At 38.6% G+C, this 24,351-nt stretch overlaps 1 protein-coding gene across 6 annotated transcripts in view; it reads right to left on the bottom strand.

Annotated features, from left to right (window-relative positions):
* The window catches only part of PKM (pyruvate kinase M1/2), a 42,283-nt gene that overhangs the window by 11,647 nt on the left and 6,285 nt on the right, over positions 1–24,351 (bottom strand). For 3 of the 6 annotated variants that reach the window (XM_020996777.2, XM_020996776.2, XM_020996775.2), the window contains exons 2-7: positions 18,468–18,563; positions 8,949–9,112; positions 8,012–8,103; positions 3,360–3,491; positions 2,626–2,812; positions 1,752–2,022 (exon numbers count right to left, since the gene is read on the bottom strand). In XM_020996777.2, coding sequence (XP_020852436.1) covers positions 1,752–2,022; positions 2,626–2,812; positions 3,360–3,491; positions 8,012–8,103; positions 8,949–9,108 — 842 coding nt within the window. In that variant the 5' untranslated portion in view covers positions 9,109–9,112; positions 18,468–18,563. Of the gene's footprint in view, positions 1–1,751; positions 2,023–2,625; positions 2,813–3,359; positions 3,492–8,011; positions 8,104–8,948; positions 9,113–10,228; positions 10,254–17,511; positions 17,580–18,467; positions 18,564–24,351 lie in introns of those variants that run through there. The other 3 variants (XM_020996778.2, XM_078150896.1, XM_020996779.2) reach the window with 3 other exon arrangements.

Genomic DNA, 24,351 nt, shown 5'->3' with positions numbered 1-24,351 from the left:
CCCCTAAACAAAAGAATCTGTTCTGTAAAACTTGGGACTCAGTCAAAAGGCAGCACCCAAGGACCTAGAGGGCCATGTGTGTGGCCTCAAGGCCGAATCTTTAGAATCTAAAGGCTACTTAATGATCTCCATTCTTCCTGTCATGACTTCCAAGTTCCATCTGAAGCTAGGTCCAAGACCTTGGTCTCATCATGGTATCAATCCACTGTCCTGCTCAGGATGGATCCTTCTGGGAGATCAGGCTAGTGAAACAGAATAAACCTCACACCCACACTAAGCCAAGTCATGAGTACCCATGGCTTATTAAACTGGCAGAAAAGATGTTATTAACATAGCAGTTGCTTGGTAAAACATTAACCAAAATCAGCTTTAAAATAGTACCACCCAGTAAAAGAGTATCATCTTTTCCTCTAGAACAGATGCAGTCTGAGCTTTCTCTCATCAGTTAAAACTAGGATTCTTCCCCCCCCTTATCACTCTGGCATTACCTCAGACTGGTGCTTTCTTTTGGGCTCATTCATGAGAAAAGGCAAGCATTTGTTTTATGGCTGGGCTAGTTTGGAGAGTGAATTTAGGACTGGTATTATGGAAAGAACAAAAATGGATTTGGAGTCAGAAGACCAGGACTTATTTAAACTCTGCAGCTTAACTACCTTTGTGATTTTTGCGCCTTTGTTTCCTCATCGGTAGGAGGGCTATATTAGACCAGATAATTTCTAACATCCCTTCCCCTTAAGCTTTAAATTCTGTGATCTTATTATGCCTGTTATTCCACATAACTAACTGATAGTTTTATAGCATTTACAAAATCTGCCCAAACTTGAAGATACAGATTATGGTTGCCAAGGCACCTACACTTTATCTCCATACCTGGACCCTGTGACTTAGAAAGACAAGGGACCCATGGGAGGGAAGCATAAAGAAGTGTCTGTCTTCATTCTCCATTCTAGAGCAATGAACAGCCACACTCGAGATTCCTCTGGGCTTTTTGGTCAATCTCAGCCAGCCCAACTCCATTCCAGTTGCAGTTGGGCTGGCCCCCATTCCTGGCTCTAAGACTGAGATCCAGGGCCTTTGCTTTGGGAACATTGTGCTATTTGGATGTTGTTTGGTTTTGTTTAGCTTGCTGCTTTTTTGGCCGGTCTTCACTTGCTTCCAGCAGAAACCAAGCTCCAGTCACTCCTGCCTTCCCTCTTTGGGTGCCAAGAGTATGCTTTAAATTCTATGATCTTATTATGCCTAACTGGCCTTTTGTAGGAAAGGATTAATTAAGAGGCCCTATACTTCAGGTTCCTAGAACTGAAGTGAATAAAGTGAAATGCTAGCAGGGCTAGCATTAGAATCTTCCTAAGAGGCTGTTCACTTCCAGAGAAATGGGGGCCACAGGGAGTTAAGGGGTTAATAAAGACACAAGGGGTCAGAATTTACCACCATATTCACTCCAGATGCTTTCCTACCCCACAACATCCACAGCAGTGGAATGGCAGTATAGTCAATCAGCAACTTTAGGTTAATTGTTAGGGCAAGAAAAATCAGCTTAATGATATTGATCTCAGGTGCTATTTATATATTTTCCTTAGCAATCAAACAAAGTCTTTCTTCAGCTATCAATCTATTCTAAGCAAGTCAGGAAAGTGACAGTTAAAACTTCCTCTGACAGTACCAACCATCCCTGGGATCCCATTCTGGGGCAGAAAAGATTGTTTTCTTCTTCTCCTAGAGGTCCCTAAGCATTCCTTCCTTCCCCTCACCTCCGGACTCCTTCATGGTTTTCAATCTTGCTGATGATCTTGATGTGTTTTCCTTTCTCTCCCAGGATCTTTCTGACTGCATGGACATCATCTGCCTTTCGGATGAAAGATGCAAATACCATATCCACATCTTGCTCTAATCCAAAGTGTAGATCTTGGATATCCTTCTGAGACACAGCAGGCAAGTCTACAGCTGCCCCAGGAAGGTTCACACCCTTCTTGCTGCCCAGCATGCCACCATTCTCCACCTCAGTCATAAGGAAATCTGGACCTATCCACCAATCAATAAACATTCATTAAGTATCTACCATGTGCCAGGTGCTGAGGAATCAAAGATGTTACATTCTATCAGGAGAGGCAACGGGGTGTGTGTATATATAGAAAATGAATACAATGTACTATGTTGAGAAGGAGCATAAAATAAGAAGATAGTTCTAACTCCCAATCCATCCCAAATCTAGTTTGCTTACTTATGCCCTTCCTTGAATTAAGTCTAGTAACAGAATGACCACTGTTAACTTTTTGTTATTCTTCCCAATTATGAAAACACATCATTTGGACAATAATTTAGCACAAAGACTCTGGACACATTCATCCCTTCCCTTCAGATTCTCCATATGTTGATAAACAGCAAAGGTGGTTATTTCTTATCCTCTCCCAAAGAAATAGAAGGGCTGACTATCAAGGTAGCTGAGATCAAGTTTATCTCATGGCTTTTTGGAAGGAAATCACAGGCTGCCTCTAAATGCAGGACAAATTTCATACCACTCAAAAGGGTTCTCCATATACTTTGGTCTAGGCTATTTTGGAGGCCAGCTTGTTGGAGCTTATGGCAACAGTATTCTACCAGACCCAGGCCCCACCCAAAGCATACCTTTCTCCTTCACAAGAAGAGAAATAAGCCCATCGTCCACAAAGATTTTGCCACCAACATCCACCACCTTGCAAATGTTTTTGTAGTCTACCCAGAGGACATTTTCATCACATTTCTCCATATAGGCATCGTCCAAGGTGACTTTGAGAGTTTTGCCCTTCTTTAGCTCCACTTCAGCTGTGCCACTCTATGTATGTAGGAGAAACTGACTCATTAATGAATTCACTGTAGTTGGGTCTTATAAACAAAATCCCACTTCTCTCCCCAACAGGGAACAATGATCATAAGCTAGAGACTGAGAATGTACTTGTAAATTATAGGTCACAAATCTCACCCAGCTGTACAAATGTTTTAAGAATTGTTGCAAGTACTACTAAGCTACCAGGGAATAAAAAAGCCAGTACCCCTATCAGGACATCAGATCCTTAAGAGTGAAAACCCAAAGATTTTTGGAATAATTTTGATTAAAGCAAAGGTTCTTAGCCTTTCTTGTGTTATGGACACTTTCTCTCAGAACAATGTTTTTATATGCATAAAATAAAATACATAGGATTGCAAAGGAAACAAAATTTAAATGCAGTTATCGACATATTTAAAAACAAGTTCACAGCCCCAGGTTATGAACTTCTAGATTAGTGCGAGTACACATCTGTATGGGACTAGTGACTTATCACAGCAACATTCACCCAACTGCATGCCCATTTCACCCTGCCTCCACATCTCTGGATACTCACGCCCTTGATGAGTCCAGTTCGGATCTCTGGTCCTTTGGTGTCCAAGGCTATCGCAATAGGCCGGTATTTTATAGGATCAGAAGCATAGCTCTCCGTAGCTGCTCGAACATTTTTGATAGTCTCTGCGTGGTACTAGGAAAGATAATGAAAGAAATTCAAATAAGAGGCTTAATATATACTATTACCTAGCTCTCATGTCCTCTCCCTCCCTCACCTCCATTACCTTCATAGGATCTAAAAGGCTGTCAAATTTATGGTCATTTTAGACAGTATGTATCACTCAGGAATTAGAACATCATGTGTAAGATAAATTGTTGCCACTGCCTCTCAAATAACCCTTCCCCAGGATGGATTCTGATATAAGAGATAAGGGATATATTTTTTTTAAACAGAGGAAGCTCATAGGATAAGGTCCCACGTGGGGGTAGGGACTCTAGTAAGTACACAGAACTAGATTACTTTTCAGAAGTATAGAGGGAAAAAAAGTGACCAGTTTCAACCTTTTTGTGGAAATCTCTAGAGAAATATTACATACTGTTTCAGCTTGCAATAAAAACTAGAAGTTTACAAAAGCCAAAAAAAAGGTATTATGCTTTGGTTTAGAAAACAGGGGTGTATCTATATTGACCCAGGGATGTAGAATTTTATGTCTTGAATTAAATCTTATGTCTCTCAAATGTCTCCTATGTCACCTAGAGACCACCGAAGGAGGTAGAAGGAAAATTAGAGCAGAAAACTGCTCTGATGTCCTCTAGATTTATGAATTAGTAACCCAATGGAAGAAGAAGCCCTTTAATTGAAAATAAAGAGCTATACAGGAGCTAAACTCTATAAATTACAAAACCATGTTCCTACATATCCCTGTTTTACACGGAACACCACAATGGTAGTAGTATTATTGTTATGATTTAAGAAGTCTTGTCTTGCTCAAAAACCATTTTTACTTATAATTAGTTTAATTATTTGTTAGGTCTTCTCCCCTTACCCCATAGTTATATGCATTCATAATTTAAAAAAAAAGAAAAAAGTCCATATGCAGAGACAGTTGTCACAAATTGGGTATTAAAATTCTAGTTCTTGACTAGTGAATCTGAGCAACTCTTCTCATTCTTTATTGACTTTTCATTTTTGATCAAAATGAAGGCATAGTGCTCACTTTGCATGAGTTAACAAGGTCACCAGCTAAGTACACCTTAATCAAAGTCATATAAACCTGGGTTTCAGAGTTAACAGAAAGGTAAATCACACATCCCATTCTGTTCCCATGATTATGTATGTTTAATAAGAGTCATCTTCTGCTCAATAATCTCTTATTTTATCTTTTCAGGTCCTCTACCCCTTTCATTTGAACTTAAGATTAGAAAGGGACTCAGAAAGAGTCTCTAGAGAACCGTGTCAAAAGAAGACTGTTTGACAAGAACATTTACTTCAAACATTATACACACACAGTAACAGCCACACTGTGCAATGACTAATATTGATAGACTTAACCCTTCTTGGCAATACAAGGATCTAAGACATATCCAAAGGCCTCATGATGGAAAATGCTGTCTAAATCCAAAGAAAGAACTATGGAGCTTGAATACAGATTGAAGCATACTATTTGATATATATTTTTTTTACTTCTCTTGTGTTTTGTTTCCTCTTTCTGGTGGTTCCTCCTATTGGTTCTAATTCTTACATCACTCATGTGAAAATATGTTTAATAGGAATGTTTATGTATTGTTTATGTCAGATTGCGTGCTGTCTTGGGGAGGGAGGTGAGAAAATTTAAAACTCAAAAGCTTAAGGAAGTGATTGTTGATAAATCAAAATAAATTAATTTAAAAAAAGAATACATAGATGAGAGCAGAAGTTTAGATGGGGATAATCTGATGAGCACCTTAAGTTACTACCAGATTAAGGTTAATAAATTTAAAAATAAAACAAGCTATTGAATAAAAGTAAAAAAAACACCACAAAAACACCTTACTTCAGTGTTTTCACACCTGCTATTTTTTATTATTACCATCCATGAAAATTCACATGCAAAGAGCTTATGTAAACTCCTAATAAAATTTTATGAACAGAGTCACTGAGGGACCTCAGGGCACAGTCTCTGTGATGGATCCCCAAACTGGTATTTGACTCTAGACTCAGGTCTCCCTTCTGTTTGATCATTTGATATACTGCTTGTTTTTGCAGTAATAGAAGGAAAAACTTCACTAAGGGCTCTATCTTCCTCGCAGGTCTACATTTAACTATGTAAAGGCAGACACTTCTTAGACCAATAGGGTGCTAAACTACATGCAACTGCAGCACTGAAACTGACCACATGAACTGAAGGGGCAACATGCTCCCGTATATGTGATCAGAACACCTGTTACTCCTCAATATAAAAAAAGTTTGGGGGCTGGGGAACTTCAGTGTGTGCTCAGAAGAGGATTTAAAATTGGCACAACTCAAAGTGTTCCTTGGCCTTTATTCTGTGTTGCCTAGTGGTCAGACCTTTGGCAGAAAGCCAGACAAACTGTAAAAGGAACTTAGAGACAGCAGGTGCAGCCTCATTTCCATGTTTAATCATAAACTCTAACCCCAGCAACAGCCGTATTTCTTTTTGATTTAAAACCCAGGTCTTCTTACACTGAGAGGAATTTAATTTTTATAAAATGAGCAACCAGGGTTCTAGACCCTAAACCATTAATTAGGCTCTAGCACCATCTCTAAACATTTCTAGTATTTAGTAGAAAAGCAAATTTAAGGCAAATCCTAATACAAAGGGGAAAAGGTCTAAGCTCAGTGAAAAAAACAGAAGAGATTTTGAAGTGTTGGACATTTCAAATCTATTTTAGCTCCTACACCTTACATGTAAAATATATGCCAAGATTTAAAAGTCAAAGCCTCTAGGAGCAAGGATGTAAGCCTCAGTAAAGCCTTTATAGTTTTCCCTTAAATGCCAAAGCAGTAAAGTCTATCCTTTTGAAAGACTTTATGCTGTGTGTGTGTGTGTGTGGTGTGAGAGAGAGAGAGAGAGAGAGAGAGAGAGAGAGAGAGAGAGAGAAACCTATGACAACTTCTCAGTATCTATCACTTGAAGCGACTGCTCATGGCTCATGACCTTTACAAGGCCAGATGCCTGCCAGGCCACAAGCTGTTTATGGAATGATCCCACAATGAAAAGCCTCCTATTTCTAGATGGCAGGAGCACTCTTCCTTGGTTTCACTTCTTGTGATCTTATTCTTAGCTTGAACTTAATACCAGCTTCTAAATACCAGAGGGTGGCTATGTACAACTCATAGGTCAGCACAATTCTGCAGATCAGGAAAGTAAAGGAGACAAAGGGGGTAAATGAGTTTGCTTTTAGGCTGCTCTGAGCCCCAGACGTAACCAAAAAGTATGCATTTAGAATGGGTTCTGGGTGCTCCATGAACACCAGCTCCTAAAGGAAAATTGAAAACGTGCCATCTTTATTTCACTATCTAAGAACCTTCCAGAGAGATAAGCATGCTGATCAAGCTAGGAAGTTAACTATCAGAGTGTCTTAGTACAAAAGAAACAGGACAGACACCCAGTATCTAAGAATGGTCTTAAGACTTCATTTTATGCACCTCAAAGTGGCAAAGATGAGAAAAGATGAAAATAGTCAAGGTTGGAAAGGCTGTAGAAATATAGACACACACTAACAAACTGTTGGTGAAGCTATGAATTGGTCTACCCATAACAATTCGGAATTTTTTTCGAGAAACCTGATTAAACTCTTCATATTCAATGACCTGATTACTGGGCAGATGCCCAAGGAGACCAAAGAAAGAAGAACCTCAATAACAAAATATTCATAGCAGCACTTTTTGTGTAAAGAAATGGAAAAAATGTAGGTGCCCAATAACTGGGGAATAGTTGAACAAAACTGTAGTCTATAAAGGTACTGGAATACTCTCATTCAATAAGAAATGAGGACTATTAAAGGAATTCAAAGAAAAATGGAAAGACATTATGAACTACTGCTGAGTGAAGTCGTTAACACAGTCACCCTAAAACCAGGAGACCTGGGTTTTAAGTCCTGACTGCCATTTACAGAGTAAACTCCACTCCCCACTCCCATTCCCCAGAGGTTAGTGTTTCCCCACTGAGATTACTTTCCCTTTTCTTGTATGTTTATACTTCTTTGCATATTATCTCATTATAACATGAAGCCCCTGAGAACTGTAGCCCTGTTTTTGGATTTATATATTTAGCACTTAGCAGAGTGCTTGGCACATAGTAAACACTTCATAAATGCTGTGAACTAACTAATAACAAGAAAAATATACTCAATGACACTAAAAGAACCTAAACACTGAACTCTCAATTGTAACATGAAGTTTGGTCCTGGAAGAGATAATGAATGAGACCCCATACTTTTTAGCAGAAAGGTGGGAAGACTTATGGGGGCAGAGTACTGTATATACTTGTCAGACTCAGTGATTGTATCAGTTGTTTTAAATAGTTTTCTTTGTTAAATAGGAAGGTTTAATGGAAAAGCAAGAAGAGGGGATTATCCAGAAGTGTCTCATATTTTCTCATTAATCATTGCATTTTTCTTCTTTTTAAAAAAGATCATTGGAGGAATCGAGCAGCACAATTTACAGGAAATGACCACTCACCCCCCCCATACCCCTGCTAGAATCCTCACCTCATGAGTTCCATGGGAGAAGTTTAGACGAGCCACATTCATTCCAGCTTCAATCATCTCTTTTAACTTGTCCACTGATCGGGAAGCTGGGCCTAAGTGACAAAAATTTTTAAGAAATTAATACCATGAATAGTAACTAATTATATGCTAAAAGCCATATAATTTCATAATTGTTCATAATTGCTTTAAACTTTCTTTGACATCTGTGCTCTAAACTTTCTATTTCTGTTATCCACCAACATCAGGACCCTGTCCCCCCCCCCCCATACTGTTCTCTGTTTAATCAGGACCAAAAGCACTGGATAAGGCTTAGTCACAATCTAGAGAAGAAAACCTTAGACATCACCTAGTTCAACCTCTTCAGTTTTACTGATATGGAAAACTTGCTGCCCAGAGAGATGAAGTGATTGATTGTCCAAGGTCATGCATCTAGAAAGTGTCACAGCTAGGATGCAATGTCAATCCCTTGGCTCCAGACCCAGTGTTCTATTAACATTCTATGCAGTATTTGTTCTCATTGTAGCACAGCTTGAAAAAGTCTTAGGTCCAACCTGCCTGTTGTACACAATACCTCCTTCAAGGAGAGTTTTCAGGGCCTTTAGGAAAAGTAACTTGTGAAGGGCAGAGCCTACAGGCTGCCTTTCATATTTAATACTCAAGGGAAGAATAAATAAATCAGTCACTTCCAACATCAGTATTCTAGCTCAATTTTTTCAAGTTTTCAAATTCCCTTTTATTTTCACCAGGTATTTAGAACAAACTCCTTTTATTACTCAGGTTTGCAATTTTATTTATCTGAGTTGGGAAAATTCCTCTCCCTTTAACAGTATATGCTCTACCAAGCCTTCTTTGTGGCAAGGGAAGGTAGGCTCTGAGAGCCTGCGGCAGCTGCATTGTAGCCAAGGGACTGGGACTCAAGCGAATTACATCTACTCACCAATGGTACAGATGATACCGGTGTTTCGGGCAGCGGTGGGCTCTGAGTCGATGTCCAAACGACACATATGTTCCAGGAAAGTGTCAGCCATGGCAGCATACAGCTGCTGGTTCTGAAGAGTCGAGAATGCTACTTCACTGCCTGTTTTGCCCCGATTCATGTTGCTGAGTCAAAAGAAAGAAGAACTGAGTCAATGAGGAAAGAACACGGGCACCAGATCCTATAGCCTAACAAATGCTTGGCGTGGACCCTTTATGGGTTATAATATTAACAGGAATAAGCAATTCCACCAGCCAAATTATAGCCAACTAAGCCATGTACTGGTTATGTGGATATACTTCTTCTTGTCCAGCAGTTCTGGTCAACAAAGATTTTATCTAGTAGGAGTTTAGGTTTGGAAAGAACTCTGGATATTAGTTAGGTCAACCTCTTTCCCTCCTTCATAACATCCCTGACAGGCAAGCAATCAATTAGTTTGATTATTTTACAAAGAGAGTTCACCACTTTGTAAGGCAAAAGAATTTTGGGCAGATCATTCTTTCCAATATCCAGTCAAAATTGGCCTCCCTTAGCTTATACACCCTGCCTTTAAAAATGGAATTATTTTACATGCACTATCGAGGTCTCCTATTAACAAAGAGCCAAAATTCTTCAGTAACAGAAAAAACAACCCTGTTACTTTGTTAGTTTTTAAAATTTGCATCCATGTGTAGCTTTTCTAAAAGTAGAGGCTAGAAAAGAACCCTTGTCACTCTTTAGTTTTCTCTAAAAAAAATGACAAAAGTCATTCTGTAGTCTAGCTACTAGCATTCGCAGTCCTAGCTACTCTTTTGGCAGCATAGCTCAAACTCAGTCACAGCTCATTAACTGACTTAGGAGGTCATCACATTGACTCACTGACTCCTTTCCTGACCTTTACTTTTCTTCTTACAACTAAGCATTCATGTTAGTTAAAGAGTTGATCAGGCCCAAAAAACAGGCTGGGAAGATACTCTGTGGAAGTGCAGAGGGATAGTTTTTAATACTCAAAATAACCCTTAGCATACAAATGGAATTGCTTTGATAGAGCAGGCAGATATGGATTTATTTAAAAGAGAAGAGCATTTCTCCAATAACTAGATTCTGGCTATCTTAATTCCTCCAGGGATGCAGATTTCTCAGATCCAAGACACTTGTTATAAATAAATCACATTTGATCCTCACAACAGTCCTGCAAGGTAGGTAGTATTATTATTATTACAGATGAGGAAACTGAGGCAACCAGAAGTTAAGTGACTCACCCAACAGGTCTTCCTGACTCCAGGTCTGCATTACATTCACTGTACCACCTGAATGACTTAAAATAATTTGTGACCTTAATAATGTTGAAGTTTATGTCTTGTTGTTTAGACACCTTGTGTCCTTTGGGGCCCCCACAATTGAATACCTAGAACTATTCTAGACATGTGGTCCAAATCTGGTTGCCTTTTCCCATCTTTGTTGTCAAGTACCACTTCTATCTCCCCTAAAAAAATCTCAATTTGAACTGTGACATTAGAATCCCATTGTGGGATTCCTTTTTTTTTTTTTTGGTGAGTTAATCAGGGTTAAGTGACTTGACCAGGGTCACACAGCTAGTAAGTGCCAAGTGTCTGAGGCTGGATTTGAACTCAGGTCCTCCTGACTCCAAGGCCGGAGCTCTATCCACTGTGCCACCTAGCTGCCCTGGGACTTTATTCTTGATGAAGAAGTTTGTTAAAATTGCTGGAAGATTTTATAAATATTTTTATCTTTTCCATTTTTTTTTGTATGCAGTCCTCCTACTAATTTCATCCTTGAATGCACCTGGGATGCTTTGCATAGCTGGATATCCTGACAACTCTTTGACAGTTATTTCTTTCCCTTTGGCAAGTAAACCAGTGCCTCATTGCTAAGGTATTTTCTGAACTCTTTGTGATCTCTGTTGTAGCAATTTATGTGCTTTTAATCATTTCTGTTGACCAGTTTACATTTTTCTTTCAATTATGTTTAAATAACTCAAAGTTATTTCACTTATTTGTCATGTGTTTATCATTATTCTTTACATTATTGTTTATTGATCTTATTCTAGCTCTAATGAGTCAACAATCTGACTGTATACAGACAGCTCACTTGAATACCTCTCACATCAGTAATGAATTTTTTTCCTATTAAAATATGCTTTCATTCTTCACGCTGTTATTCAGGGCTCATTATGTCTGGTACCTAAGGATCCTTTCTTCAAAGAAAGCATTCATGATATAAGTCTAAGGCTTCTACAAGTCTTGGGCCTCTATTATTCCTTCTTCCCAAATCATGCCTTGCCATTCATAAAAGTTTTTATTACTATCTTTTGTTTTTTTTACATTGTCACCTCCAACATCACTCCCTCTTCCCTCCCAGTTTCTCATACAACAAAAGATATTTTTTAAAAAGGAAAAAAAAACCCACCTGAACAAACCACATTTAACAAGTCCTCAAACATACGCAATTGTGTAACACACCTGTGGTGCTCCCACTTACATGTAGGGGTGGGGGGACTGGGGGTGTCTTCTCTTACCTCTTCATTCAAATAATGATTAATCTTTACAATTTTGTTACATCTACTTTTGATTTTTTGGTGTGTGATCATTTTTTCCATTTACATTGTTGGTTTTGCTTGCTTTACTTTGTATCAGTTCAAGTAAATCTTTTCATGCTTCTCTCCAGTCATCACATATGTTATTTCTTTTTTTTCCCTTCTGTTTTTTGTTTCTTTGTTTTGTGAGGCAATAGGGGTTAAGTGACTTGCCCAAGGTCACACATCTAGTAAGTGTCAAGTGTCTGAGTTCAAATTTGAACTCAGGTCCTCCTGACTCCAAGGCTAGAGCTCTATCCACTGTGCCACCTAGCTGCCCTGATACATAATTTCTTACAGCATAGTAGAATTCCATTACATTCTGGAACCACAATTTGTTTAGCCATTTCCCAGTCAATGGGCATCTACTTTGTTTCCAATTCTTTGCTATCACAAAATATATCGCTACAAATCCACTGGTGTATGTACGGACTCTCTTCTTATCAATGGCTTCCATGGGACATGAACCCAGTAATGGAGTCTTGCCATGTATTTCCTCCCATCCTTACCTTTCTTATCAAGTGTCACTAATATCAGAGAGTATGTTGACAAGTTTTGGTGGGTCATAAGCAAGTTCTCTATAGGACTTCTCTATAATTATTTATCTGTAGCAACTAACAGCTGCAAATGCATATCAATATACAATGAAAAAATGTTCTTTGTTGCCTCTGGGAGCATGATAAAATCCCATCCATTCTACCAACTCTTGTCTGTTTTTTTGCTCTCTAATGAGTATCTGTGTGTCATCCTTCCATTTACCTACAACTTTCTTCTTCTTGTTTCATTTATAGTAAGAATATCAAGACTAAAATTGTTTCAGTTCCTCTTATAATACTGCCCACTTGACCACTGGACAAGAAGCTCACATTTAGAGGACACCAATAGTCAAACTGAAGTTTTAGACTGGCAGTCTACTAAAAACAGATCTTTCCCCAGCACTCTGCCACTGTCATTATAGAAATAAAGAATGCTCTAAAGACTTGTTTTTACTTGTTGAGAAATGTTTCTGGTTTGCTTTTGTTTCACCTGCAAAGGTAGCAAAAATATACTGCAAATTTCCTCAATAAAACAATTTGCAAAGTTAGGGACTATACTTCATCACAGGCAGCAGGAAGATTTTTCAATACCTAACCCTACATTTGAACAAAGTGGATAAGGTACCTTAGACATACATAAGGTTACATATCATAGTTAGCTTCAGGAGGAGAGGTCTTCTCAAGGCTATTTCACCATATGGGTAGCATTAATCAGTTTTATTTCAAGTTGTTTCCATAGAACTATTAGCATGGCAATCACATCCTAACATTTATAGATTTTACTATTCCTATATGTAGTCAGGCCCCAATTTGGGAAAAGAACACTTCAAATATTCTAAAGCCAGAAGTCTGACAGCACTGGTAAGAAAACTTGAGCCAACTTCTACTAGGAAATGTTACTGTGATTAGTATCAGCCTTTCACCCCTGAACCTTACTTACCCTTGTGGGTTAGGAATACAGCACTGTTTCCCCAGTGAGTACAATACAATTTTGATTTGTTATAATATTCCAGTTTACTTCAGGGAGGAGAGAAACTTTGTTAATTGTTGGGTATAGGTGGTGACCATTCAAAGAGGAGAAAGAGGACAGATACATATATATGTAAATATAACATAGCGCGTGCTGGTGTGTCATACTTTTTTCCAGAGAATAAGTCAGAAGAGACCTTAGGTAATCTAGTAAATTCATATCTGAATAAAACTTTCTTCTACAGCATCAACAAGCTGATTCATAAAGCCTTAGCTTAAAGATCATTTTCCCACACCTCCTGAGGCAACCCATTCCATTTTGGATTAGCTCTAATTGTCATTATGTTTTCCTATAACATCAAGTATAAGTTTGCTTCTGAACAGCTCCTGCACTTATTCCTTCCAAATACTAAAAGACATTTAGCTATCATGTCCTACCTGAATCTTCTTTTCTCCAAGCTAAATAACCCCAGTCTCTGTATTCTCCTAGCTGGCCAATTCCATTTTGTCAACATATTTCCATAAGTGAACATAATACTCCAAATGTGGCTTGACATCAGGGCAGAGGACAGCAAGACTATTTCCTCCCTCCCTCCTTCTTTCCTTCCTTTAATAACCTCTCTCTTTTTAATTTACTCTATCAAGATCTTTTGGGATCCTGATTGTTGTTCAACATACTAGCTATCATTACCAGCTTTCTGTCATGGGAATTTTACAAGCATGCCATGTATACCTTTACCCAAGTTCTTGATAAAAATATCAAACAGTATAAAGCCAACCACAGATTCCTGGGACAATCCCTTGAAGCTGACATTGGCTCATTAATAATGCTTTGGGTCTAGCTATTAAACTCATTCCAAATCTAACTACTATCTTTATCTTTCTGTGTCTTGTTGACAAAAATAGCTAAGAAAGGCTTGGATAAAAATCTGGGTAAAACTCTACCTACAGTATATAATATGTTCCAGGAGGGTAAAGTATCAGGGAAGAAAGAAGACAGTAACAGTAACACTGAGTCACCAAAATGGAAGAGACAGAGTAACAGTACAGCATTTTGACTATTCAGGTAACAGAAATTCTTCTGCCAGTAAGATAATGTTGAGTCTGCTCTTGAACTGAAATGGTCATAAGCAACTCTACTATTTTCATAATAGATTGTGACTATCTACTCACTTCTACACCAATTAATTTTTTTTAGCTTCTTCCTTACCTTCAAAGGCTGAATTGATTTAACACTTTAGTATGTCATTCAGGACATATGTCATATCTCCTTTTCTCTCTCTTCCCCTTCTCCTCCACCTCATTATTTCATATGTGTATCTAAATCCGTATGTACATATTTGTACTTCATTGCATGTCTAGCTCACTTTGCTGCACTTCAGAGTTTGCAAGTTTTTTTTTTAAACAAATTGAAAGTTTAGGGCAATCTTGCATTGAGCAAGTCTATCGGCACCATTTTTCTAACAGCATGTGCTCATTTTGTGTCTCTAACATTTTGGTAATTCTTGCAATATTTCAAATTTTTTCATTATTTCTATACATGATCTAGGAACAGTGACCTTTGATGTTAGCATCGTAATTGTGTTGGGGGCACGATGAACCACACCCATATGAGATGGTGAACTTAATGGATAAATGTTGTGGGTGTTCTGACTGCTCCACTGACCAGCCCTCTTCCTCATCTGTCTCTCTCCCTGTCCTAGGGCCTCCCTACTACCTGAGACACAAAAATATTGAAAAAGGTCAGTTAATAACAATGGCTTCTAAGTGTTCAAGTGAACAGAAGAGTAAATCGATGTGGCAAACTTCACTGTTGTCTTAAATAACTGCCACAACTACTCTAACCTCCAGCAACCACCAACCTTGATCAGTCAGCAGCCATCAACATTGAGGCAAGACTTTCCACCAACAAAGAGAGTGACTTACTACAGGCTCAGATGACAGTTAGCATTTTTTTAAGCAATAAAGTATTTTAAAATTAAGGTATATTAAGTTTTTTTGTACATGGTACTATTGTACACTTAATAGACTATAGTGTAAACATAACTTTTATATGCACTGGGAAACCAAAAAAATTCATGCAGCCCACTTAATTGCTATGGTCTAGAACTGAATCTACAACATCCCTGAGGTATGCCTATAAAACAGTAAAAATAAAAAATATTTTTCAAGACTCCCCTCCACACTTTTCTCTCCACCCCCCAAAAAAAATTAAAGTGCTTTCTAATTTTCAGCCCTTATGCACTCTTCTTTTGTTGTTGTTTTTGTGAGGCAATTGGGGTTTAAGTGACTTGCCCAGGGTCACAAAGCTAGTAAGTGTCAAGTGTATGGTCTAAGACCCGATTTGAACTTGGGTCCTCCTGACTTCAGGGCCAGTGCTCTACCCACTGTACCACTTAGCTGCCCCCTTCACGTGCTCTTCTCCTCAGAGATGCCATAAGGAAAGCCTTTGGTAAATGCTCAAGTACGATATCAATGTGTCATGATTATAGTAATGATACCAGCTAACCTATAAAAAATCACTTCCATATAAGACCGCCCAGGAGTGTAGTTGAGAAAGTGCCCTGATGTAAGAATCAGAAAACATGACTTGGTATTCCAGCTGTGCCTGCCACCTGTGTAACCTTAAGGTAAATTCCCTTAATTTTTCTGTGCCTAAATTTTTCCAAATGTAAGATGGGGGGGGGTCCAGAAGAGTGAGAGAAATTAGATGATCTTGAAGCTTCAACTTTGAATCCTATTAATTAGAAGGTGGTAATGACCACAAAGCATTATTTTCATCAAAACCTTATTTCTTTTTCTGAAAGGGTCCCTGAGATACTGATTGATCAGTGAGTACATTAGTTCACCTCACTTAAATGGAGCACGTTCCATAGTCTTTCATGCTATTCTTTTGGAACAAGTGAAAAGAAGTTAACTAGACAACAGTGCTACAATGTGGACTTAGAATTATTTGAATGATCAAGACCAAAGAATAATCACTAATGGTTAGATGCCATCTTGAAAGGTCTCCTTTAATGCAGGGATCCACATGTATGTTTGTGGCCCTACGTACACTACTTAACTTAGTTTTTTTTAATCGATGACTTGAATAAAGCCAGAAATGGCATGCTTCTCAAAATTTCAGGCTTTGATTCCAAGGACTGAAGATCTTAAATTAGAACACTGGTCTGAATCAACTAAGATGAGATTTAATGAGACCCAATGTAAAATCTGATACTCTGGGTTTACAAGGTCAACTTTACTAGTACAATTATGGGAAAAGAACGAGTAGGCAGCAGGAAGCAAACCTGGTTGTAGGGTGCTATGTGCTCAATGAGTCAGTGATGTAACATGACAACCAAGAAAGCAAAGGATTCCATAGCATGGCCAGGAAAGAGGAAAAATAAACTTTTACGTAGTCTGCCCTGATTAGCCTCTATCTAGACTGTGGTGCTCAGAGGCCTATAAGCTCTGGAATTTAGGGGAAGCCATTGCTAAGCTGTAGAGCATCCAAAGGACGGCAATGATATCATACAAGGAACAATTGCATGAAAGGGACATAGAGTTTAGAGAAGACAGGGTAAGTATGATAAATATCTTCAAATATTTGGAGGGCTGTCATGTGGAAGGGAGAATCAGATTTGCTCAAGCCTCAAATGGCAGAATAAGGAGCACTCAGTTGACCAGCATTTATTCAGTGCCCACTGTGTGCCAACACTGTGCTAAGCACTGGGAATACAAAGAAAGACAAAAGGCAAGTCTCTGCCCTTGAAAAGTTCACAGTCTAATGGTGGGAGGCAACATGCAGATATCTACGTAATGCAAAACATGTAAAGAATAAACTGGGGATATTCTCAGAGGGAAGTTACTAAGAATAAGGAGGGCTAGGAAAGGCTTCTTACACAAGGTGAGACTTGAACAAATGTTAAGAAAGCTAGGGTGAAGAAACGAGGGAGAGAATTCCAGGCATGAGAAACAAGTGTGAAAACTCCCAGATGTAGTGTCTTGTGCAAGGAACAGCAAGGAGGTAGTGTCGTTGGATTAAAGAGTAGGTAGGAGGGAGTAAAGAATAAGAAATGAGAAAGGTAGGAAGGGGCCAGGTCATAAAGGACTTTAAAAGCCAAAATGGGATTTTATACTTGGTCCTGGAGGTAATAGGGAGCCACTAAAGGTCACTGAATTGGGTGTGTATGTGGAGGCTGTGGTCAGACACGGATTTTAGGAAAGATCAATCCGACAGCTGAGTGGAGGATAGACTGAACAGGTTACAGACTTGAAGCAGGGAGACCAACCAGCAGGCTATTACAATAGTCCAGGCAAGAGGTGATGAGAGCCTGAAACAAATATCTGACCTTGAGGTCCCAACAATTAGGTCTATCCAAAAGTGAAATGGGAATCTTCTAGATGAATTGTTTTCCTCCTAGTCTACAAGTCTTCAAGAAAGGACTAGACGACCACTCACCGTGATGTAAAAGTGATTGTCCGTTGAGGACTGTGGGCCACAGTAGCCTCAGGTGCAACTGGGGGGCACTGAATAAAAACAAGGGGGCAATGGAAGCATAAGAAAAGATAAGATTAAAAGATAAGAAAATTTTGAAAAAACCATTTGCACATGTTTCATCTTTTGTGTAACAGAGTTAAAGTCGCAAGGATTACTTTATTTTCCAAATAAACCCACAAAACGCAAGTTATAACTGATCAGTGGCCAAATCCACCACTAAGTCTTAACAAGTAAGTGCTGACAAGCAAACGTGTCTCGGAACTGTCTTGAACTTTCCCGGAAGTCCTGCATGCACCGTCAGGAATATGTGCATGTAATGGCTTGTTTACTATACAATAATATGGTTACATGACATCATCAAATTTCAATGCAGGAAAAAACCCAGAAATTTACAATAATTATTAAATTTAAGATGTCATTTTAAAAATGTTTTATATAGTTTTCTGAAATGATACAAATTTCAAACAAACCTTCAGGGGTTAAAGAGATTTTCATGGAGGTGCTGAATAATTTTTTTTTAAGGAGGCGGCAGGCCAGGCAAGTTTGGGAACCTCTGGACTAGTCAGACACTGACATTCCTTCCAACTATGAAATGTTATGATTCTGTGAATGGCCAGTCCTGATACCTCCATAGAGATAATTAGCCTGCCTGAATATTTCAATAGTACAGAGGTAAGAATACTAAAGGAATGGTTTAGTATCACCAGGGCCACACATTTGAGATAAGTAATTTCACTCTTACAATTTTCTCTCTCACTAGGTTTGAGGTGACTAAGCTTTTAGACTGGGCAATGAGCTGCAATCTCATTTAAAATAACAAAACAAGCATACTGTCTGATCCTTGCATCTTACTTAGATGACAAAATAACCCATGTGTAGTAGTGGCTGTAGGTATGTGCAAGGAAAGAATTAGATACCTGTGATTTGGATTTTTCTTACTACTTCCACTTAAAATCTGTGACCCAAACTGGAAAGCACACCCCGAAGAGTAGAATGAGCTCTGCCTTGAAGAGCTGTAAAAGAATAGAAGCAATATCTTAGTTCCTGAAATGCATTAAAAGCCAGATATTGAGATTATGGGGGAATTGCCTAATTAGGTAGTCTATGGACTGCAAAAGCAGTTATCCCTAGGGTATTAAAAAGCGGACATATTATTGCCTTGTCATCAAGTATCCTGATACACTATCACTTATTATCCTTTCTTCTACTCTATCCCTTTTCCTAATTATTTCAGATGTAGCAGGAGATCCCAGCACCACTAGCTAAGAGCTACACATATACTTTACAACTTATTCAACTGAATAGGATTGTTTACCTACCAACATTATGCTTACAACTCTTTTGTGGTATTTCCATCAGTTGTTTCTTTGTCCCTCATAAAACTTTCAGATCTAGATATTTCTGATGTTTCTGCATTTAATTCCACTAGTGCCAATGATGTTTATTTTAACTAATATCAAATAGTGATTCGATCCCACCAGGGATGGCCCTAAGTAATAATAATAAAAATAATAAAAAACCCCATAGCAATTCAACTTACTCCTTAAACTCAACTTTTCTGTTTAGTTTTTCCAAATTCTTATGCTGTGGGGAAGAAGAACGATCGGAGAAATGCTTTTCTTAAGGTTTGGTTTTCTACAACATATCCCTAGAATTCAAGTTTGTGATTGACCAAAGCGCATAAAGTTTCTCATTTGATTACTACTATAATAGTTTCCTAAATCAGGACTGGACAAATCCCATAAATCAGGTCATCATGGGGACCCAATCACACTTCACCTAGTGGCTTTTTTTTAAGCACTATAGAAGTCCATGCCACTCTTGTCACTTCATTCACATTTGCTATTACCATAACATACACAATGCTATATCCCACAGCAAGCCTAATCTTTCTAAGATAGACATGACTATCATATAGATTTAAAAGGAAGATTAACAAGCCTAACAGTGATAGAATTAAAAAAAAATCATAGGGTAAAAGACCCTTAAGAGGTCTAGATCGACCTCATTTGACAGCTGAGGAGATTGAGGCCTAGAAATGAAATGACTTTCCAAACAAAGGACAAGTTGATGCCAGAATTATAAGTCTTTCAGCTCCCATTCCTGTGCTCTTTCTCCACTTCTCCCCATGTCATCCCAGCTCCTAAATACCTCAGTTTCAAGGTACTTCACAATCTTATTTCCATCTGATTTATCCAACTTTATTTTTCACTATTCTCCAATTCTAACCCATAATAAGTCTCCCTTACTATTTTTAGAACATGCTTGCAAGCTCTTTTCATGCTAGTATGCCTACCTAGAATGGTTTCTCCCTATCTAAAGCCTATCAATATTTTGGGGCTCTAACTCAATTCTCATTTCTCATGAAACTCTCCTCAACCTCTCCAGATTTTACTGATGTTCAATAAAGCTGGGAAGGACCCCTTTCTCCCAAATTCTTCTAATATTTATAACTGATTGCAAAACTGAAACAATAATACATGAACAATTAGCAAATAAATGACAGTATATAATTATTTGAGCAGACCAAGTTCCTTGTTTTTTCCATCATCCAACATTTAGTAAATCTCATATAATTTAGCATAGCACTGAATGTTCAGGTATCTGCATACTAAGCAGATTAAAATCCAATTTGTCATTACTAAGATGGATTACTTGGTGTGTCTACAGGATTTCCTCTGGGTTGTGCATAGCTTTCTAGCAGTTAACTAGCCTTTTGTGTTTCTAACAGAGAAAAATTACCAATACCCTCCTCTGTCCTTCCAGTCCTATACACCCCTCCCCCAGTCAAGTTCTGTGGGAAGCCAGAAATATACAATATCAGAGAAGTTCCCTCTGTAGCTCACTTCCCCTCTCCCATTACCAGACAGGCTTCAGAAAAGCTTCCTAACAGCACATGCAACATGGCTTATCAGGCAGCTGACTCATTACTGCACCCTCCTCAAGAGGCAAAAACATGTGGAATCCACCTCCAACTAGTAGTTATCCAACTTCTCCATTTATAATGGCAAAGAATCTTTCCTGATACTGATGCCCTAGTCCCAAGCCTATGCCACTGCAGCAGGATCTTCCTGAAAGCCATGGAGAAGACACATTTATGAAAAATGAGATTTTTCCATTAGAGCCATCTTCTATCATATTTAGTTCTGTCATTTTAATCTACCACAACCTATCAAGAATGGAACTGGTTAAACCAGGAATATGACAAAAAGGCATTTACTGGGCAATTTTCAAACAGCTGCCCATTAATTAATTTGTCCAAGAACCAGGCTCAGAGCTCTTTAGGCAAGCAGAAAAAGAACTGGGGTGGGGGGGGGGTAGAGAGAAGAGCCAAGATTCCTTCTGAATCCTTAGTTGATTTAGAAAAGGTTGAGGAACATTTACTATATGATATGGAATCAAGCACTAAGTCCAAAGAAAAACAAACTTCTCCTCTTAAGGGCATCTGTAGGTTCCCTAAGTGGGTGATACCACTCCTTGGGGAGGGGCTGGAATGATCCAAGGGGAGCCATAGTATCCTTGGGTATAATCGGGGGGCACTGAATAAAAACAAGGGGGGCAGTGGAAGCATAAGGAAAGAAGGTAAGAAAAATTCGAAAAACCATTTGCACAAGTTCTATCTGCTGTCAACAAGAGTTGAAGTCATGATGATTACATTATTTTCCAAAAAAACCCACAAAATGCAAATTATAACTGATCAGTGGTCGAGTCAGCCAACAGGTCTTAATAAGTAAGCTTTGGCAGGCAAGCCTGTCATGCATTGTCAGGAAGGCTAGTGTGCATCAGCAGGAATATGTGCATATAATGACTTGTTTACAATATGATGCCATATGGTTACATGACACAATATTGCATTATTAAAATTTCAATGCAGGAAAAACCCCACAAGTTTACAATAAATTATTAAATTTAAGATGTCATTTAAAAAAATTTTTTTAAATAGTGCCATTAAAAAAAAACCTTTAAAGGGTTAAAGAAAATAGATTCCCAGGTGGGTGCTCAGTAATTTTCTTTTTTTAAAAGGGGCAGTAGGCCAAATAAGTTTGGGAACCTCTGGGTAGGCCCTCTAAGATTCTTGGACTGCTGAGGAACCAATTACTTGCTGCTTTTCTTAATGTACGCTCCACCCCCAAAAAACCCTTACAAACCCACACTTTTTAGAAATTACTCAGTCCATGCTAAGTGGTATCATTCTGATGCTGTTCAGAACTGCCATTTCCACATTTCTTTCTTTCTCATGACTCACTCTCATCCATCCTACACATATTCATAATTTCTTTTTACTGAAAATACCTACCACAAGACCAGAGTTAGTTTTAAAGAAGTTAAAGCTTAAGGTTTACAGACTTAGAAAACTGCAGAAATGTAGGTTTTAGAGGTCATCTCATTCAATCCTTAATTTACAGAGAAGGAAATAGAGGCCCAAGGAGGTTGTGCCTTCCCCATTGTCACACTGAAAGTATTAGAAAGGGGATTTCCAAAAAAGTCCTCTTCTCCAGTCAGTGTTCTTTCCATTGCACCCTATAGGCTAACTTGCCACTTCACTTCAATATATTCCTGGGTTCTCTAAACTGTTTTCCCTGTTCTTAATCATAAATAATATTTATTTGCACACCAGGTAAGAATGAATTTTTAAAATTATAGGCATTTTGACTAACATGGAATTGTTTTACATGATTGCACATTTATAATCTATATTAGATTGCTTACCATGGTGGGGGGGGAGGGGAAAGGGAAGGACAGAACTTGGAACTCAAAACTTAAAAAAAAAGGTTAAAAATTGTTTTTACATGTAGTTGGGGGAAAAAGAAACCATTACTTTAAAGTTATAAGCATTTTGCTTCTTAGATCCTGCATCTCTCTGTAAGTTCTAAACCTAACTATGGGTGAGGAATGTTCAGTTCATTATTTGTTCTAACTCAGTTTCACCAAGTCTCAAATCCTTCTTCACCAATCAGCATGCCTGGCTAATCCTGGTTCCAACTTGCATAAAGACTTTATCCAACCAGGAATTCTCAACATAATTTGTATGGCACCAACCAACCCTAACAGGGTTACTGGCAGAAACTCTATGATTCTTTTCCTACTGACAGGAATTAAGCAAACGATTTACTACTTACTGGCAGTGGTCTGGAAACAAGAAATCCCAAGGCATCATATTTTTGACAGGAAAGATACTTAAGAAAAATATATTTACATTCACTACACTATACTGGAACACCATGGAGCCAGGATGACACACCCTTTCAGAAACCTGAGGTCCAGCATGGCCTAGTGGAAAGTGTGACAGATTTGTAGGACTTGGTTTTGAATCACAGGTCCAAAGGAATTTATAACCTGTCTGACCTTGGACATACCACTTAACCTTCCTTGGCCTCAGTTTCCTTATCTGTAAAAGGGAGAAGTTGGACTAGCTGACATCCAAAATCTTTTTCAGCTTTAAACCTACTTTAATGGGATGCAGGCAGAATTTTGGTCAGAAACCAGAGGTATTCACCAATAGATCTGCTCAGGATTGTGGTCAGACAGAAGCTTCACCAAGGGAAGATATACTGGGAGTTTTAGCTCTGGTACCATTTGTAAGGGCTAAGTACATATTTTTCTCACTAATCTTAAACAGAAACCAACTTTGTTCCAGAACTTTTTCATAGGAACTATTCTAAAGGGTGGGAAACTACATTTATCTATAATATAGGTGGCAATGAAGGCTAGGCCCTCTGAATAATGCAATTACTTCTTGGAAGAAAATGAGGTCTTGATTTGTCTTGGAAGGACAATTACATATCAGATGGTATCAATAAGCAGTAGGGGTGTTCCTTCCAGAAGGACACTTTCACAGGTAGTTTCAAGGCCCACAATCTGAATTACAGACTTCAGAGCTGAATTCAAAAATCCACTCCATTAACCCTCTCTCCGTCTCCCCCTGAAGTGCCATTTTAATAAATGTTAAGTAGTTATCTAGCCCTCTGCTTAGAGACTTCTGATAAAAGAGATCTGACCACTATTATCTCCTGAGGCAGTCCCTTCCACTTCTGGACAGCTCTAATCAGTATTTTCTCAATGTGGGACTCAGAAATGAGCTGTGATCCCATTGATTTGGAAGTTCTCTCCAGCAATGCATATTACAATCCATCCTTGCCCACACCTTTCACAACATGGCTCTAACCTGTCTTTCTGACCACTTTTCATATTACATCTCCTTTCACATAATCTGTGTTCTAACCAGAACCTCCTATTTGCTCTTCACAATTCGTTATTTTCCACCTCCTACCTACTTCTCTTCCTTTGCACAGGTTGTCCCACATGCCTGGAAAGCTCTTCGCTCCCCACCAACGTGCTTTTAGGAATTCCTAGTCTTTCAAGGGTCAGCACGAGTCCTTCTGCTCTTTCCTGATCTTTTACTTTCTGCCCCCATGAAATTAATACATACAAATTTTCTGCTTGCCCCAGAGGAATGTGAGCATCTAGACAGAGGACAAGGACTGTTTCTGTTTTTATATTCACAGAGCCTAGCACAGTGCTTGGCATGCTGTAAATATTTAATAAACTCTTGTCTGACATGGACATAAACTGACCAAATAGATACAAAGTGATATTTTTTTGACATCAAGTTTCAGTTTCTCTCTTTGTAACTTCCACTCACTGCTCCTGATTTTGATCTCTGACCCCAAATAAACAAAATTAAATTCCTCTTCTTTATGACAGCTGTCCACAAACCTGAACCTAGAGCTTCTCTTTCCCAGTTCTTTCAAATGCTTTTTATATGACATGGGCTCAAAGTCCTTCACTCTCCTGTCACCT

The sequence above is a fragment of the Phascolarctos cinereus genome, unplaced genomic scaffold (genome assembly GCF_003287225.1).
Source record: "Phascolarctos cinereus isolate Bilbo 61053 unplaced genomic scaffold, phaCin_HiC Scaffold_3;HRSCAF=262, whole genome shotgun sequence".
NCBI classification, from domain to species: Eukaryota; Metazoa; Chordata; class Mammalia; order Diprotodontia; family Phascolarctidae; genus Phascolarctos; species Phascolarctos cinereus.
This window is presented reverse-complemented; position numbering and strand designations above follow the sequence as displayed.